This window comes from Suricata suricatta, chromosome 16 (genome assembly GCF_006229205.1).
Source record: "Suricata suricatta isolate VVHF042 chromosome 16, meerkat_22Aug2017_6uvM2_HiC, whole genome shotgun sequence".
Lineage (NCBI taxonomy): Eukaryota > Metazoa > Chordata > Mammalia > Carnivora > Herpestidae > Suricata > Suricata suricatta.
The window spans coordinates 57338684-57358124 of record NC_043715.1 but is presented as its reverse complement, the minus strand read 5'-3'; the positions used below and the strand labels follow the sequence as shown (position 1 = coordinate 57358124).

Here is a 19441-nt window from a genome sequence, read left to right as displayed (position 1 = left end):
AGGGCCCTTCCCTTGTTCCAGCGAGGAGACCGCACTTGGCCTGGAACAGGAGAACCTGTGTGCGCGAGAAGCAACGCCACAGAGTGACACCCGGAGGTCCTGTCCAGTTCCTGGTCATCGAGGAGAGAAGGACATCAGAAAAAGCCAGAGAAGAGGAGGAGGTCGTTTTTGGAACGGAGAAGAAGGTGCTTTGGGAGTTATCCCACAGAACTGCCCATCCCCACTCAGTACAATCTCATTGAGAGCAGCCCAGAAACCCACCCAGACTCTCGAAAGGCACCTCAGAAATTCACACCAAAGGGGGCAGATACCCCGCGAGCCAAGCTTGGCCTCCCAGGGGTGCTGAGGTCTCACCTGGGGCGAAGCCGCTGAGGGTCCCCAGGGCTGCGCCGCTGTCCACACCCGCCCTCGCACGGTCCTCCTGGGAAGCCTGTGGCTGCGTCCCGATGCGTCCCTGAGGCCGGCAGCGGCAAACTGACGGGGTGAGCCGGGAACACAGGAGGGCGGAGGACCCTGCAGGGCGTGGGAAGGCCTCCCAGGGACGAAGCCAAGGCAGATGAGCGCGTAGGGAGAAGGGTCTGAGTGTTCTCGATATTTCCACGGAGAGCAGCACAGCTTCCTTCGTAAAGGGAGGCACAGCCATCAAAAGGTCCTTCAAAGAACACAAAGAATTCAGTTCAGTGTTTTCCCAATAAACTGCAGAAGCTGAATGCACAATTCTCTCGAGAGTATGTCTGAATTCTCTATTCCTTCGGTTCAGAAACGAGAGTGAACATGGAAACACAGACAGTTTGTAAGTGTTTGAATGCTTCCATATGTTTCAAGAAAACTCGAACTGGAGAAATGGTTCTGGGCGGGGCAACATGGCGCCCGCAGACGGCCGGCAACGCTGCGGACGTTCTGGTCGGCGCTGGGGTAGGGGCGCCGTCAGCACCTAGCGGGCAGAGACCAGAGACGCTGCGGGCCGTTCAGCAGTGCGCAAGACAGCACAGCTCACAACCCTGAGCTTCTAAGAGCCCTAGTGCCGAGCCTGGGAAATCCTCAACTGGAGAAATCGCTTTCCCATGGACTCATTCCAAAGTGACAAACAGAACCTGTGCTAGGAATTACGAGATTTGTGTATTATTTTCAAATATACCGAAGAATCAGCTTCATCACTGAATGTTTCCTTACTAAGTCAAACTCTTCAATACAGACTTATTATTGGGGCGCCTGGGGGGCTCAGTCAGTTAAGCATCCGACTTCCGCTCAGGTCAGGATCTCACGGTCTGTGAGTTCAAGGTCTGTGAGTTCAAGCCCCGGGTCAGGCTCTGTGCTGACAGCTGGGAGCCTGCTTTGGATTCTGTGTGTGTCTTTCTCTGCCCCTCCCCGGCTCACACTCTGCCTCTCTCTCTCTGTCTCTCTCAAAAATAAACATTTAAAATAAAAAAAATACAGACTTATAATTATTAGCTGCACACTTTCCCATGACATTGTACTAAGTGACAATCTTTCTTTTATTTCTGGACACTTGAAGTTGAGCAAGATATCTTTTTTCAAAAAGTTTACCTTTTAGTTTTTAGTTTAACAGAGAGCACAAGCAGGGGAGGAGCAGAGAGAAGGGGAGACAGAATCCCAAGCAGGCTCCGTACCATCCGTGCAGAACCCGACGTGGGGCTCGAACTCACGAACTGTGAGGTCATGCCCTGAGCCAGATCGAGTCATATGCTTAACCGACTGAACCACCCAGGCGCCCCAGCGGAGCGAGACACCCTTAGGGACGTTCTCAGCTCTACCAACTCATGGTTTTCAACCCGTCATGCGCTCCGGCTGGTGTCCCCCAGCGTCATGCGCTCCGGCTGGTCTCCCCCAGCCCACCCCCGGGCGCACCGTGTCCTTATTCCCGAGCATTCGAATGCTGATGGACGATAAGCCAGGCTCACCGTCACCCACACACATGCAGCTCAGCATCAGGCCTGATCTGCGGTCAGGCCTCCACCTGCAAGGACTGCTGGGCAATGTCTCAACTCCCAGTGCCACCCCCCATTCAAAAGGTCTGAGAAAGCAAGCATGTCCTTACCTCCAGCGCCTGAGACCCTCTGTCTTGGTCCGTTCAGGCTGCTGTGACAAAGCACCATCACGTCCTCCCCGGGCTGAGGAGGCCAGGAGATCTGTCTAGAGCCTCTTTGACAGGGGCACCGATGCCCTGTGCCCTGACCTGCCACTTAGTGAAGGTCCCATCTCCAAGCACCAGCACGTGGGGATTGGGGGCACACTCGGACCGCAGCAGAGGCCGACCGGCACCACGGCCCGTCCGTCTAACTGGGGAACGCCGGTCCGCCGCCAGAGCACCGTAACGTGTAGTTCCCTCGGGCCGTTCAAGCCCATTTCACACAGGAGTCTGGCCGTGTCCCTGCAGCATTGCATTTCTGGTCCATCCAGGCTCCTGCAGAACTTGGAAGAGGAGATTCCAAGTGATGCAAACACATGAACACAGGTCAGACACAGAGGGATTCTTAGCGAGGGCTCAGGGCTTTTGGATCTTTTCATGCATGGGTGAGACTTAGGAAATCCAAGGAAATTTTCCTGTATTCACACAAAATGAGCACAGTTTGAGGAAGGAGAGAGAAAGCATGAGTCACCTGGGCCACAGCTTTCAGAATAGCAAGGCTCCTCTCCTGGGTGAGCATGAATCCTGCGGAGGCAAAACCAGGCGCGGAAGAGAAATCAGGAGCAGTCAGCGTTGCCCCCCGGGACTCCTCCTTGTCTGGCGTCAGCCTTCCGGTGCCCGTGAAAATGTTCTAGGATGTCCCCCACCCCCAAATCCTGCCCCTCTCCTGTCCCGTGCCCTCCATGACTGTAATTGAGCTACTAATGGGCTGACTTTGAGTTACCAAAGGGAAGATTAGCTTAGATGAGCCTGAGCTAATCAGACAAGCCCTTTAGAAGCAGAAGCCAGAAAGAGACACATTCCCGCTGACCTCGAGGAAGAAAACGGCGGTGTTCTGGACGGCTGGCGGAGAGGTGTGGCCCCCGGGCTGAGACGGCCTCTGGTGGGCAGCCAGCCAGAACACGGGTGCCCACAATTGTGAAGAAGTGAGTTCTGCCAACAACCAGTAGCCTTGAAAGAGAACCCTCGGCTCCAGATGAGAACTGCAGTGCGGCCAACACGCGGACTGGAGCCTGGTGAAGCCCAGAGCAAAGGATCCGGCTGAGCCAGGCCCATCCATGGACACCAGGAGATCGTAAAGGGGTGTTCTAAGCCTCTGACCTTGGGATGGCTGATCAAACAGCAAGAGAAAACTACACTGAGGTCGATGGGGAGATTGTGGGCATATCTCTGCCATCCCGCACTGTGGAACCACCTAGAGCCTCCATCCCAGCCTCCATACCCCACCCCCAGGGACCTTCTCCAGCCTCCGAGCCGCCCCCTCCCCCCCGCCCCCGCAGCCCCAGCCCCAGTGAGGAAACAGGCAGGAGGTGGCCCACCCACTGCAGCTCTCCAAACCCCCCGAGTTCCTGCTTGGGCAGGAAGGATCCATCCAGCGGACCAGGCAAGCCTGATACGCTAACGGGGAAGCGGGTGGGGCTCCAAGGACCACACACGATCCCATCAGAGCAGCGCGCAGGACGAGGCCGGCTGTCCCCGGCCAAGGAGCAGGCAGGGCATGAGCCCAAAGCAGGAACAAGAACAAGACACCTGCATAAACGGAGAGAATACGTAGTCAGAGTGGGCAAAGTATGCGAAGAGAACAAGGAAGAAACAGTGACACTGCTCAAAGCAAAACAATCTAAACCAACCGGAGGAGGCTGAGAAAGAGCTAAAGGAAACCCTAGAAGTGAAAAGCCAGTCGCGGTGGTTAACTTCAGTCAGCCGGCCCTCGGTGTCCATTCCCACATCGTCCTGGCCGGACTCCGCCCATGAATAGGCTGGAAAAGGAGCCTTCCCGCTCTGGGCACAAAGGGCTCTGAGCAGAAATAAGACCCCACCCGTTAGATGCGCTTGTGTGACATCTGGATGACAGAGGCCACCAAAGCGCGGTGGCACGGACGGCACAGCTGGGCTCTGCACTCCAGGGTCTGCGCACTGGTGGCCACGGTGAGTGCCGGTTCCATCATCTCACCTTTCTTTTCTTTAATGTTTTATTTATTTTCAAGAGAGCGAGAGAGACAGAGCGCAGGCAGGGGAGGGGCAGAGAGAGGGGGAGACACAGAATCCGAAGCAGGCTCCAGACTCTGAGCTGTCAGCACAGAGCCCCACACAGGGCTCGAACCCACGAACCGTGAGATGATGCCTAACCAACTGAGCCCCCCACATACCCGTCGTCCTCTCACTCTCTGACCCCTGGACTGCCAGTAAGGCAACGTGTGCTTGACGCTGGGGATGCAGGGGCAGCCCCCTGCCGCTCGACCTCTTGGCCGTGGCCGAGGGAGCGCATGTGCCGAGGGCTTGGTTTGCCACATTTGGGGAGGCACTTCTGGAGGCCTACCTTGAAGAGTCAGCTCTTGCGACCCTTCCTTTATAAGCGCCCACCTCCTGTACTTTACGTCTCTGAAGACATTCGTCTCCTACCACCTCACGCCCGTCAGAGAGGCCAGAACCAACAAGTCAGGCAACAACAGATGCCGGCGAGGATGCGGGGAGAGGCGCCCTCCTGCACCGCCGGGGGGACGCAAACTGGTGCCGCCGCTCCGGAAACCAGTGTGGAGGCTCCTCAGAAAATTAAAAGGAGAACTACCCTGCGACCCAGCAATCGCACTACGGGGCATTTATCCAAAGGATACAAAAATGCCTATTCAAAGGGGCACATGCACCCCAATGGTTACAGCAGCGCTAGCAACAAGAGCCAGATTCTGGAAAGAGCCCAAGTGCCCATCGCCTGGTGAATGGACAAAGAAGATGTGGTGTGTACTTACAATGGAGTACTACTCGGCAATAAAAAAGAACGAAATCTTGCCATTCGCAACAATGTGGATGGGACTAGAGTGTATTGTGCGAAATGTCAGTGTATTGTGTGAAATGTCAGCCGGAGAAAGACGAATATCATGTGATTTCACTTATATGTGGAATTTAAGAAACGAAACATGAACCTAGAAGAAGGGAAGGAAAAATAAAATAAGATAAAAACAGAGAGGGAGGCAAACCATAAGAGACTCTTTTTTTTTATTTTTTTATATTCTTTATTTATTTTTGAGAGACAGAGAGAGACAGTGCGAGCAGGGGAGGGTCAGAGAGAGAGAGAGGGAGATACAGAATCCGAAGCAGGCTCCAGGCTCTGAGCTAGCTGTCAGCACAGAGCCCGACGCGGGGCTCACACCCATGAACTGTGAGATCATGACCTGAGCCGATGCCAGACACTTAACCAACTGAGCCACCCAGGCGCCCCTAGACTCTTAAATGCACAGGACAAACTGAGGGTGGGGTGTGGGTTGGGGGGATGGGCTGAATGAGGGACGGGCATTAAGGACACTTGTTGGGATGAACACAGGGGTTACATGTAAGTGGTGAATCACTACATTCTACCCCTGAAATCATTATTACTCCATGTGTTAACTAACTCGGATTTAAATTTTTAAAAATAACCTTCATCTCACACACACACACAGTCTTAATATTGATCTTTAAAATTTTTTTTTAGGTTTATTTCTTTTTGAGAGACAGAGAGGCTGGAAAAGGAGCAGAGTGAGGGGGACACAGGATCTGAAGCAGGCTCTGCACTGACAGCAGAGAGCCCAACGCAGGGCTTGAACTCAGGAACCGTGAGATCATGACCTGAGCCGAAGTCGGACGTTTAACTGACTGAACTACCCAGGCGCATCATTTTAATACTGTGCTTAAGAGGTTAGGGGAGATAAAAAAACAAACCAGGATTTCAAGAGTAGATAGGACAGGTTATTCAAAGCAACCCTCCCACTGAAAACACATCTTTAAAATAAAATTTACCCCCACATTTTAAGAGCGTCAAAGATCTGAAAAAAATAACCAAGACTTACCAGCCCAAACCTAAGGAAACCTGGGCTACAAAGTCAAGAGTTCCAAAGCTGCTTTTTCCTTGAGAGTCCATCCTTAGCTCAGATGACCTCCTGGTCCTCGGGTAGGCAGACAGGTGTCAGAGCTCAAGACCCCCCAAGGCGGGTCACCTCCCGGAAGAGCCTCCTCGCAGTGAGGGGAGGCCGCGAGGGACTCCTTAGGGGAAAGGCGGAGCAAGGAAAGCTTCCCCAGATCGCACTGAGCATCCTGGGGGAGGGGACGACGGGGAAAAGCTGTGACCCCACGCCGACCCAAACACGTCGCCGGCGGTCGTGCTCCGTCAGCACCGTCGCAACAAAACACCGCAGACCGGGCGGCCTGTCCACAACCGAAACTTGGTCCTGCAGTTCCAGAGGCGGGGAAGGCCGGGGCCAAATGCTGCCCCTCAGTGCCTGGAAGTAAGTCCTTCTGCTGTTCCAGCCGTTGCATTCTGGAGTCGCTCAAAGAGCAGCTCAGCCTGAGCCCCGAGACAAAAGGAAGTTCAGCTTGAGGTCTCCGTGAGCATTCAAGGAAAGAATTTAGGAGGAAATTCTGAAAAGTCTTGCCAAACAGATGTGCAGTTTCCCCCCACAATGGCTACCCCCTGCCCCGCTCCCCTCGGCTGCTGTCTCTTCACCGTCGGAGGCTACTTCCTTCCACCAACAATCACACTTGGCTTAGAACCGCGGAGCCCTGAATATAGGACAATGAGTCAGACCTGAATCTATTGCCGTTCAAAACCGCAGCCCAGTCCCTTGAGGGGACATTGATACAGAGAGGCAGAGAATGGCTCGGAGAATCAGGAAGCAGAATTTCAGAAATGATTCAGACCAGTCTATTTCCAGCACGACAAATCTGAAGCTGTGGATTCCAAAAGTCAAACACTAGCCGTTCCCTGGAGAGTCATGAGGGAGAAACCAAGATGCTCCCTCCGGGTGACAGTCAATGAATTCTGAGAGGAAGATCGTCACCAACCATTTGGGACTCCTGTCACTCTCCAATCTGCCCACGTCCCTCTGGGTGGATAGGTGTGGGAGCAGGGGAGAGAGATGGCGAGCAGCCACCCACACTCTGCTCAAGGACGGCCACATCCTTGTGGCTACTCTGGTATGAAAAACCACCATTTCTAGTTTTAAAAGCCAAGAGGCCACATGGCCCTGAGGGGAGAAGTAGGGGAAGGGAAGCAGGCCACTGTAAGGAAACCGCAGATGGCCTTAATGTATGGAGAGCAAACCAGTTAAGTTACCAGAGATCCATAGAATCACTCATTTAAAAAAGTATTTGGTGTCTATCGACAGATGAATGGATAAAGAAGACATGGTAAGTATATACAATGGAGTATTACTCGGCGATCAAAAAGAATGAAATCTTGCCATTTGCAACGATGTGGATGGAAGTGGAGTGTATTATGCGAAGCAAAGTCAGTCAGAGAAACACAAATATCATACAACTTCACTCATATGAGGACGTTAAGACAGTAAACAGATGAACATAAGGGAAGAGAAGCAAAAATAATATAAAAACGGGGGGGAGGGGGCACAAAACAGAAGAGACTCTTAAATATGCAGAATAAACCGAGGGTTGCCGGAGGGCCTGTGGGTGGACCGGGCTACATGGGCGAGGGGCATGAAGGAGGTCACTTGTTGGGATGAGGGCAGGGTGTTATTTGTAGGGGATGAATCAGTGGATTCTACTCCTAAAATCATTACTGCACTATATGCTAACTAACATGGGTGTAAATTTTATAAAATTGTTTTAATTAAAAATTTAAAAAGGAAAAGTATCTGGGGGCACCTGGGTGGCTCAGAAGTAACCGACTGTCGATTTTGGCTCAGGTCGTGATCTCACAGTTCGAGCCCAACTCAGGCTCTGCACTGATGGAGGGGAGCATGCTCGTCTCTCTCTCTCTGCCCCTCCCCCACTCATTCTTTCTTCTCTCTCTCAAAATCAATAAACAAACTTTAAAAAATGAAGTAATCTTTGCACATTTTCTCACTAGATGCAATTTAAACACAAGAATTCCCTGAGAATACGTTCCTTGCTGTGAATGTTTAACATTAGATCAGGGCCATTTTTCTGGAAAACTTCCAAAATATGACCTTTATTAACTGTATAGTATCCTACCACATGGACAGACATATTAGACTCTTAAGATTTTCTCAGTCATTTTTGATGGTGGGGCACTCCTTTCTGACAAGAGCTGAATGCCCTTCCCGGACACGTGCTCTGGTTCCAGATTTTTCGCAGGTGGGGTATGAAGTCCGAACTCCAGCGAGGCCACCGGGGCTTGGCACGGCAGCTGCACCAGTTATCCGTGACGCCATGAAGCAAACATCTTCTATCTCTGACACTGCTTTCTCTAAGGATTTACCACCTCGATTCAACTGCTACGGGGCTGGGGTAAATAGAGGGCCATTTCCCCGCAGGCACTGGGTTCGATGAAAGATCTTAGAGTGACACAGACCCGAGTACAAACACCAACTCCACCCCTCACGTCCTAGCTTTCTGGTTTTTGGCAAGGCACTTAACTTCTCTACATCTGCATGTTTTCTCCAATAACGACAACATCCTTGGGCTGCGGGGCTGTTGTGGGGGGTTATGATCACTGATATTAAAAGAAGAGATGAATTAGTTAGAGAGAAAGAGCTCACACTTGAAGAATCAGAGCCCAGGCATGTAGTTTCTGACAGAAGGGGAGGGAAGAGGATGGAAAGACTCGTTTTTGAATCATGAGGATAAACTGCTGAATCAAAAACGTTACAGTTTTTAAAAAGGAATAAAACGACAATTGAGAAGTACTAATTAATATTCAGAAGAAAATTTCCTTGGGCTAAAAGAGAGATGTATCTCCCCAGCATATCCTAGTTAAGTTCCCGAATCCTAAGGATAGAAACTCTTGCCAATGCTCGGACAGAAGCAACGACCGTGGTAGGCAGAATCACGGGCCTCCCAATATGCCCCTGTCCGCGTCCCAGGGGCCTGTGGATATGCTTCGTTGGTAGCAAGGGGGAATTAAGTTGCAGAGAGACTGAAGGTTGTCAATCAGCTGACCTTAAGACAAGATTATCCTGGAATGTCCAAATGAGCCCGTATCCTCAACAGCTTCCTTAAAAGTGAAAGAGGGAGGCAAGAGTCAGCATCAGAATGACGCAGGATGGGACTCAGCAGGCTATTGCTGCCACTGACAGAAAGAGGTCACACCAAGGAATGCAGGCAGCCTCTAGAAGCTAGAAAAAAAACAACAACCAGGAAGGGTTTTTTTCCACAAAGCAGAGAACACAGCCCCATCAATACCTTGATTTTGGCCCAAGAGATCTAATCTATTTCAGATATCTGACCTCCTGATAATGTGTTTTACACCAGTAAGTTTTTGATAATTTGTTATAGCAGCAAAAACGCAAACATTTTTTCTTCTTAGAGAGAGAGAGAGAGAGAGAGAGAACTTGAGTGGAGTAGAAGGGCACAGGGAGAGAGAAAGAGAACCCTAAGTAGGCTCCATGCTTAGTACAGAGCCCAATTTGGGGATCGATCCCATGACCTGAGCTGGAACCAAGAGTCAGATGCTCAACTGACTGAACCACCCAGGCGCCCAGGAAACAAAAATAGCTACATAAACTAAGACAATCAGATTATTGAGAAAAAACCCTATAATCCCAAAAATGTTCTACAAACCAAAAATGTAATTTGAGAGAGCCCAGGAAACATTTGGACAAGAATACTCAATAAAATAGTCTAACCAAATAGGGTTTGAAATAAAACTGCTACAAGACAGGAAAAAAGATGAAAAGAAACAGCACCCAGCAGTGAATGTTACTCTCCCTGAGTATCTTTAAATTTAAATGGATATCATGAGTGGGTCTGCAGTAAGTAACATTGAACATCAAATAATAAAATAGGGGCAAAGCTAAAAGCTTTGGATTAGGTTTTTATTAGGTTAGGGAAATGGAGAAGATCTGAAACAGGTTGTGCAGGAAAGAGAAAGCAAGAGTGGTCTCTGTTTGGAGGAGAGTGGCAAAGAAAATTAACGATGGGTGAGAAAGCGTAATCCTGCTCTCCTTCTGCCCAAATAATGATTAAGAATGAGGAGATGACCACGACCCTAAGCACAGGGTTCAGCTCCAATTTCGCAAAAAGAAGGATCAGCGAAAGCAAGCAAAGGAAAAGGCCAACACAAATCGAACACACAATGTAAAATGGAAGGAGTAAGTTGAATAACATCAAATATTGATTTCTTTATAGAAAAAAGATCATTTTTTTTAAGTTTTTATCTTTTTAAAATTTATTTTGAGAGAGACAGAGACAGCACAAGTGGGGGATGGGCAGAGAGAGGAGTGGACCCCAAGCAGGCTTCACGTCGCCGGCGCAGAGCCCGACATGGGGCTCAAACTCACACCACCATGAGATCATGTCCTAAGCCAAAACCAAGAATCACACACTTAACCCACTTGGCCACCCAGCTATCCTCATATTTTCGATTTTTAAAAAGCAGCACTTTTTAAAATAAGAAGTAATTGAAATGACAGAGGCTGAAAATAAGGGGATGGGCAAAAATATACACAAATCACTATTAGTAGTGTTACATGGTATGGAAATAAAATCCCAAGAGGATTACGGTGGGCCAGGGTTGGCAAACTTTTTATCTAAAGGGCCAATGAATATAGGCTTTGTGGCCATAGTCTTTGTCGCAACCACTCAGTTCTTTTGTTGCAGCATAAAAGCCGTAGACAATCTGGAAATAAATGAGCATGGCTGTGTTCCGATAAAGCTTTATTTATAAAACAGGTAGGAGGCCAGATCTGGCTTGTCAGCCCCTACACTTGACAGAGTAGGGCATTATAGAATGAGAAAAGACAGGATTCATAAATAGGGGTTAAGGTGTATTTCTTTATAGATCAAACAACATAAATTAAAAAGTAACACTCTGGAAATTCAAGATCTTGGTTTAAAAAATTCAACTGTAGAAAATTCTGATCCAGTATACAAATTATATAAGAACATGGAGTTTTATCATTATAACTCACTGGCTTAAACAGAATCGTGTCCCCAAGAAAAGCAGAATATATATTCTCTTGCAACATTACAGAATATATACAAAAACCAATCCTGGACTTGGCCACCAAGAGAAATGTCAAATTCAAGAAAAGGTACTTTTCACCACCTTCACCAATCATAATAAAATAAAATTTGAAGTCCTATCATTTAGGATGCTTTTGGCCACAAGTTTACAAAATATCCAACTAAAAGGAGCTTCAGCAGTAAAGTTTCCTTCTTACACAAGTCTTCGCAGAGACGGCTCCAGAATTGGCCTGGCAGCTCAGTGTGCTCAGGGCTCTGGGTCAGCTTCCCTGAGGTCCTCTGTTCTCTCCTCTTGGTTCCGGCATGGCCTCAACAGCTCCCGGTATTACGTTCTCACAGGAAAATGTTTAAAAGCAGATGAAAGGAGAGGGCATCTTCCTCATGTACCGGTCTCTTCTGAATAAGGAAAATCTTTCCCAGGAGCCCCTACAGACCCCCGGAACATACTGGCCTTACCCTGGAACACAGGAGGCATCCTGAGCTGCGAAAGAGGCTGAAAAATTCGCATCTGGTATCTTCAGAGTCTAAGGCCAAGTGCAGATGCTGCCAATAGGAGAGGGACTTGGGTATGGCCACCATGGAGGAGATCAACCTTCTGTCTGACGGAAGTTATTAAAGATAATCTAAAACATGGACATTGAGAAGTACTGTCCTAAATGTAGTTTCCTGGGTCAGGAAGAAATAAAAATTGAAGGTAACCACTTATTTTATACTAATTTGTTCCTTTATTGTGTGGGTGTTTGGTATTTTCTCACTTCTCGAATATTACACTTAACACATTTGAGAATAATCTTTCAGGTTTCCATGCTTTGCATGCATTTAAAAGCCACAAAAATTCTTCTAACTTTGGCTGCATCCTACACCTCCCGGAATTTAAGTATCTCAATTGTCATTCTTTTCATTTATCAATCATTTTACGTGATTATTTCCTTATTAACCCAAGAGTAATGCGGTGCCGGGCTGGCTCAGGTGGTAGAGCACGTGGCTCTTGATTTCAGGGTCATGAGTCTGAGCCCCATGTTGTATGCGGAGCCTAGTTAACAATAAAGAAGTAGAGGGGCGCCTGCGTGGCTCAGTCAGGTAAGCGTCCGACTTTGGTTCAGGTCATGATCTCACAGTTCATGGGTTCAAGCCCCACCTCAGGCTCTGTACTGACAGCTCAGAGCCTTGAACCTGCTCTGGATTCTGTGTCTCCCTCTCTCTGCCCCTCCCCTGCTCATGCTCTCTCTCCATCTCTCAAAAGTGAATAAATGTTAACTTTGAAAATAATAATAAAATAAAGAATTTGAGCCCCAGCATAATTTGGCTGGTTTTTTTCCTTTTTGACGTCCAAGAAAATTAAAACTTTTGGCTGTTAAAAAAACAAAAACAAAAAACAAAAAAACTTTGGGCTCCTGTTCAAACTGTTGCAGTGTGGTTAGAAAATGTGGTTCTAGGTGCACCTGGGGGGCTCAGTCAGTTAGGTGTCTGACTCTTGATTTCAGCTCAAGTCACGATCTCACAGTTGTAAGATCAAGCCCCACATCAGGCTCTGCACTGGGCATGGGGCCTGCTTGAAATTCTCTCTCTCTCTCTCTCTCTCTCTCAATCCCTCTGCCCCTCCCCAACTCACTCTATAAAAAAGAGAGAGAAAATGTGACTCTAGAATGTGTTAGAGACAAGACTTTTTCCAACTTTTCCTTGCTTCTTTGATAATCACAGTCTAAGCAATTTATATCCATAAACTTGTTCTTCATTACCAATCTTACGATTCAGGATGAGGGACGGCCTGGATGAGGGCATTCTCATCTGTACTACATTCTTCAAGTCGTTCTCCAGAACGTAAGGCGTCGTGACGCCTAAGCTAACGGGCTCTCCCCACCGGTCCCATTCACGTGGCTGCTCGCTAACATAAACTCTCTGATGATTAGTAAGGGGTAAGTGCTGATGGAAGGCTTTTCTACACTTACTACGTTCACTTGGGCTTCTCTGTGATGCATTCTCTGCTGTTGAGCCACGGCTGAGGCATGCTGTGCACTCCGCCCACAGTCCTTACACTCACAGGGCTTTTCCTCAGTATGAATTACCTGATGCTGAATCAGTTGTGAGCAATGACCAAAGGCCTTTCCACATTTCTTACATTCATATGGCTTCTCGCCTGTGTGAATTCTGTAATGTACAGTGAGATGTGAGCCCCGTTTGAAAGCCCGACCACACACCCGACATTGGTAGGGTTTCTCTCCAGTGTGAATTCTCTGGTGTTGCTTAAGTTGTGAGCTCACCCTGAAGGCCTTCCCACACGCCTTGCATTCATAGGGTTTCTCACCAGTATGGATTCTCTGATGGCGAATAAGAGTTGAGCCTTGATTAAAGGCCTTCCCACAATCCTTACATTCATAGAGTTTCTTGCCTGTATGAATAGTCTGATGTTGAATCAACTGAGACCGATGACTAAAGGTCTTCCCACATTCCTTGCATACATAGGGTTTCTCACCAGTATGGATTCTATAATGTACTTTAAGATGTGAGATCCTATTGAAGGCCTTGCCACATTCCTTACATTGATAGGGTTTCTCGCCAGTATGAATTCGCTGATGTTCAATCAACTGTGAGCTTCGACTGAAGGCCTTTGCACAGTCCTTACATTCATAAGGTTTCTCACCAGTATGAACCCTCTGGTGTTGTATGAAATTTGAACCGGAATTGAAGGCCTTTCCACATTCATTACATTCATAGGGTTTCTTGCCAGAGTGAATATTCTCATGCTGAATCAGTCGTGAGCCATATTTAAAGGCCTTGCCACACTCCTTACATTTATAGGGTTTCTCATTAGTATGAATTCCTTGATGATTAATAAGAAAGTCTTCCTGCCAAAACTCTTTTCTACAGTCATCATATCCATAGGGTTTTTCTCCAGCAAGAATTTTCTGATAAAAAGGAAATGATGATGCTGGTTGGCTGAAGGTAGACATTTCCTCATCATTGATTATCACTGGACTCAGATGTCCATCCGGACTTCCCTGCTGTCCGTCCAACTGGCTTCTGCACTCCCAGTCGTCCTGGAACCTCGAGCACTCAAGACCGTAACTTGCAAGGCTTCCCATCACCTCCCACTGTGGCGGCTCTGCCTCATAAACATGCTGCTTTGGAGATGACACCTTAGCATCACACCTGGACTCCAATTCTGGGGGGTGGGGAGGGGAAGAAAAAAAAAGGATGGGTTTTTTTTTTCCTTTTCCAGAAAAAGGAAATTTCTATAGTAAAACCAGAAAGTTCAGACTAATGATTATACCTATAGGTTCTTGAATGTGGCTAGGCCATTAGAAAACAGAGAAGTGGAACAGAGAGAGCGGAAATACCATACATTGGGATGCAGTAGCAGAGGGAGGTTGGAAGGGTAGCTCTGAAATGTCAGTGTGGAGCAGAATCACCTCCAAACCATGCTTTGTGTCTTTTTAACTTTTTTAAATGTTTGTTTATTTTTGAGAGAGACAGAGCATGAGCAGGGGAGGGGCAGAGAGAGAAAGAGACACAGAATCCGAAGCAGCCTCTAGACTCTGGGCTGTCAGCACGGAGCCCAGCCAATGCAGGGCCTTAACTCACGAACAGAGAGATCATAACCCGAGCCAAAGCCAGACGTTTAACCCACGGAGCCCCCCAGGCGCCCCAATCTCTGCACCATGTTTTTAAAAAACGAACGGTTCAGAGTACTTGGTGGCTCAGTCAGTTGTCAGACTTCGGCTCAGGCCATGACCCCGAGGGTCATGGGTTTGAGCCCTGTTTTGGGCTTTGTACTCACAGCTCAGAGCTGGAGCCTGTTTCGGATCTGTGTCTCCCCCTCTCTCTCTGCCCCTCCCCTGCTCACTCTCACCTCCTCTCAAAAATAAACATTAAAGAAAAAAAAAAGGATGTTCCCGTGGAAGCCTAGAAACATACACTAGAGTGACAAAGAACTCGCTGGGTGATGAACAATTGTGGGGGAAGAACAGGGAAGTTTTCAGGGTGATGGAAACGTTCTCCAGCCTGTGGTGATGGTTCCACCAGTGTATACGTGTCCACACTCACCAAATGGATTTTAAAAAATGACGGGGCGGGGTGAGTGGCTCTTCACCCCGCCAGAGGAACACGACGGCGTGTCTGCTCGCCAGGGGAGGTGGGGACAGGGGGCTGCTCACACATGTCCACTGACAATAGTAACAGGCTGCGGGGCTTTCTGTCTCTGCAGTTCAGCTGAGTACCTGGCTCAGACCTCACGTGCGCTCGCCCCGTGTCGCTGGGACCTTCCCTCCGCATCCACGGGAGCCTGGAAAAGGAAGGCCTTGCTCCCTGTTTAGAGGACGAGGCTCCAAGTTAATGGAGGCGGTTTCTTCTTTGCTGCTTATTCAAGCTGCGAGGACAAGTCGAATGACGTATCCGACCCTGATTTTACGCGCCACACGCCTTCATCTGGGCTAAGGGCCGGTCACGGCCTGGTACAAGGAGCTCCAGGAAGCAAACGGGCACTTCCCGATGTGCTCAGAAAGGCAGCAGACAGATGCCCAAAGAGGGCTTTACAGGCAGGCCGGCCCCGCCCAGCGGCATCGCCCAGAACCTTATTCTTTGGCTTACTTGTGAAAGTGTTAAGCAAAGGCTGCTAGAGTAAAGGATTACTTTGACAATGGAGGTGACGGTCTGTGACGGAGGATCAAACCTTGTGGGGCTGACCTGCCCTCTCACAAACCTGTGCTGGAGGGGCGCCTGCGGGGCTCGTCGCCTCTGGTCATGATCTCACGGTCTGTGAGTTCGAGCCCCGCATCAAGCTCAGTGCTGTCAGCACAGAGCCTGCTCCAGATCCTCCGTACCCCTCCCCTACTTGCACTCTCCCCCACACACTGAAAAAATAAAAACAAAAACAAACAAACAAAAACAGACAAACAAAACCACTCCTCTGTCAAAAAAACCCACATGGCCCCTGGATGGCTCATTCAATTAAGTGTCCAACTCTGATTTTGGCTCCCGTCATGGTGTCACAGTTCGTGAGACAGAGCCCCACGCTGTGCTCCACGCTGACAGCGCACAACCTGCTTGGGATCCTCTCTCCCCGGCTCTCTGCCCCTCCTGTGCTTGTGCGCTTACTCTCTCTCTCTCTCTAAATTAAAAAATAAACTCTAAAAAGATTTTTGCAAAATAGCAACAATAATAGTGAGATCTTCTGTATCAATTTCATGTTTTCATGAGCAGCCTGGCAGAGTATTTTAAAGTTAAACCAACAGAACAGGACAGGACTGAGAGGCCAGAAATAACCGCCATGCGTAAAGTTAAATGATCTTTGATAAGGGTGCCGAGCCCTCACAATGAGGAAGACGATCTCTTTAACAAATGGTCCTGACAAAATTGGATACCCGCATGCAAAAGAATGAAGCAGGACCCTTACCTTACACCACACACAAAAACTAACTCAAAATGCATGAAAGACCTAAACCTAAGACCTACACATGTTAAGTTCCTAGAAGAAAACAAGAGGGGAAAAACCTCATGACATTGCATTTGGCAATGATTTCCTGGATAGAGCACTAAAAGTCCAGGAAACAAAAGCAAAAATAGACAAACGGGACTATACCAAACTTAAAAACTTTCATGTATCAAAGGAAACAATCAAAAAAGTAAAAAGGCCACCTTCAGAACAGAAGAAAGTATTTGCAAATCACATACCTGATAAAGGGTTAATAGCCAGCATATATAAAGAACTCCTCTAATTCAACAACAACAAAAATACCCCATTAAAAACTGGCAAAGGACTTGAACAGATATTTCTCCAAAGAAGATATATGATGACCAAGAAGCATTTGAAAACATGTTCAACATCACTAATCATCAGAGAAGCACAAATCAAAACTATAATGAGATACTGCCTCAAAGCCATTAGGATGGCCACTCTCAAAACAAAACTCAACAGAAAATAACAAGTGTTGATGAGGATACGGAGAGATTGGAATCCTTGTGCCCTGTTGGTGGGAATGTAAAGTGGTGTAATCACTACAGAAAACAGTATGGAGATTCCTAAAAAAATTAAAGTGGCGCCTGGATGGCTCACTGATTAAGCGTCAGACTCAATCTCAGCTCAGGTCATGATCTTATGGTTTGCTAGAAGCCTTCTATGTGGCTCCCTCCTGGCAGTGTGGGGCCCACTTCAGATCCTCTGTCCCCCTCTTTCAGCCCCTCCCCTGCTTGTGTTTGTGCATGCAGGTCCTCACTCTCTCACCTTGGTGGTTCAGTTGATTGACTACCCCTTGATTTTGGCTTAGGTCACGATCTCATAGTTTGTGGGTTCAAGCACCACATCAGACTCTGTACTGACAACACACAGAGGCTGCTTGGGATTCCCTCTGTCTCCTCTCTCTGTCCTTCCCCTGCTCTTGATCTTTCTCTCTCTTTCTCTGTCACACACACAAAATTAATTAATTAATTAAAAAGAAGAGCATTGGGGAGTCTGGGTGGCTCAGTCGGTTAAGCGTCCAACTTTGGCTCAGGGCATGATCTCACAGGTTGTGAATTCGAGCCCCACATCGGGCTCTGTGCTGACAGCTCAGAGCCTGGAGCTGCTTCAGATTCTGTGTCTCCCTCTCTCTCTGCCCCTTCCCTGCTCATGCTCTGCCTCTCTCTCAAATAAACATTAAAAAGTTTTTTAAAACAGCACTTTCCAGAAAAAATATAAATCACCACAAATGACTCAAAAAATGCAACAGTGGAATGTTTAGATTCAGTATTCAGAAGTAGGAAATCTATTCATATAATCCAAACTTCACAGATTAAGAGAAAACGTAGTGTGAAAAGAAGATGGATACTTAATCAAGTATCTCTTTGTCATTCCTGAATCTGATGCTATGCTTAATGAGAAGACACTAAAATATTCCTACTAAGGTTAAGAACAAGATGAGGATGTAAATTAGCCCATTAACATTGTTCTGGGGGTTCAGTGCAATCAGCATTCTCGTCAGGCAAAACCAAAAAACTCAAGTGGTCTAAAAATGCAAAAACATTATCACCATTTGCAGATGATACGATTGAGTACTTGGAAAATCTATTATAAATAATGAGAAAATTCAGTAAGTTGGGTTAACTACAAAATTAATCTGAAGATATGAATGGCTTTTGCCTTATATTAAACTACCAGCTGAACTATAATAGGGATGAAAGGGCCCCAATTTCCAGTAACAGCAATAAATATATAATACCTAGGAATAAACAACAGTAAGAAACGGACAAGACCCATATAAATAAAACTCTAAAGCCACCAGGAGATGGACATAAATGAAGCAAAAGCCTATCATGTTCTTAAATAGATAAAATCAATTTTAAAAATCCATTTTCTCCTCAATTAACCTAGAAATTTAATGTAATCTCAGTAAGAATTATACAATTTTTTTTTTAAATCAGATATTCTAATTCTAAAGTTCAAAGGGAAAAACAAACCTGAGTATAGTCAGGAAAATTCTGAAAAATGAGGAGGAACTATCTACCAGATATTTAAAACCTTCAATAATTAGAACCATATGGTATGGGTGAGATAGTTAGACAAATAAATTAATGAGACAGAACCGAAAGTCCACAAATAGATCCCGAAATAACAAAGCAGATGACAAAAGTGGCTTGGGAAATCAGTGGTGAAAAGATAAAATCAGTTTACAAATACTGTTTGAAAAACCGTATATCCTGGAAAATCACATGAAATCACATCTTGCACGAAGAATAAATGCCACAGGAATCATTAATTGCACCATAAACACACTAGAAAAAAATCACAAGAGACTCATTTTATAAGGTCAAAGGGGGAGGTCCTCTTTAAATATAACGTAAACCCACACATCTAAGAAGTAAATAAAACTCAGCACGTCAAACAATCAAACAAACATATGCTGTCAAACTAAAATGACAAAACAAAAGCAAAACTGGCATTCCGGTGCAGCTGGCGGAATCATGGCTCCCAAAGATCCCCGCGTCCTAAGCCCCAGAATCTGAGCACACGTTCACTTATATAGCCACACACGTCTTCTCTCCTGATGCTCACTCCACACTTGACCTCACGCCCGGGGCCAACCACCACTTCAATGTGGATGGATCTTCCACACCTGAAGTCGCTCTGGCTGCCGTGTGGACAAAACACTGCAGGGGACAAGAGGACGGGGAGGAGGCTACTGCAATGTCTAAGCCACAGATGACGGTGGTGTGGGTGAGATGGCAGCAGTGGCGAGAAGCGGTTCAATTCTGGATACATTTCAAGGTAGAGCAAACGGGAATTGTAGGGAATAAGTTAGGAATTCCCTGGGCTTGCCCCGGTGGGCTAACAAGGCGTAGAGAAGTACAAAGCCATAGGGTGCTCTCACCCAAGCTTGGGTGAACAAGATTAGGTCCCCAGGA

The 19441-nt window shown here is 47.4% G+C and overlaps 1 protein-coding gene across 3 annotated transcripts in view; it reads right to left on the bottom strand.

Annotated features, from left to right (window-relative positions):
- Window positions 1-12781: 12781 nt before the first annotated feature.
- The window catches only part of ZNF582 (zinc finger protein 582), an 11536-nt gene continuing 4876 nt past the window's right edge, over window positions 12782-19441 (bottom strand). For all 3 annotated transcript variants that reach the window (XM_029924634.1, XM_029924636.1, XM_029924635.1), the window contains one exon: window positions 12782-14228. In XM_029924634.1, coding sequence (XP_029780494.1) covers window positions 12904-14228 — 1325 coding nt within the window. In that variant the 3' untranslated portion in view covers window positions 12782-12903. The remainder of the gene's footprint in view (window positions 14229-19441) is intronic.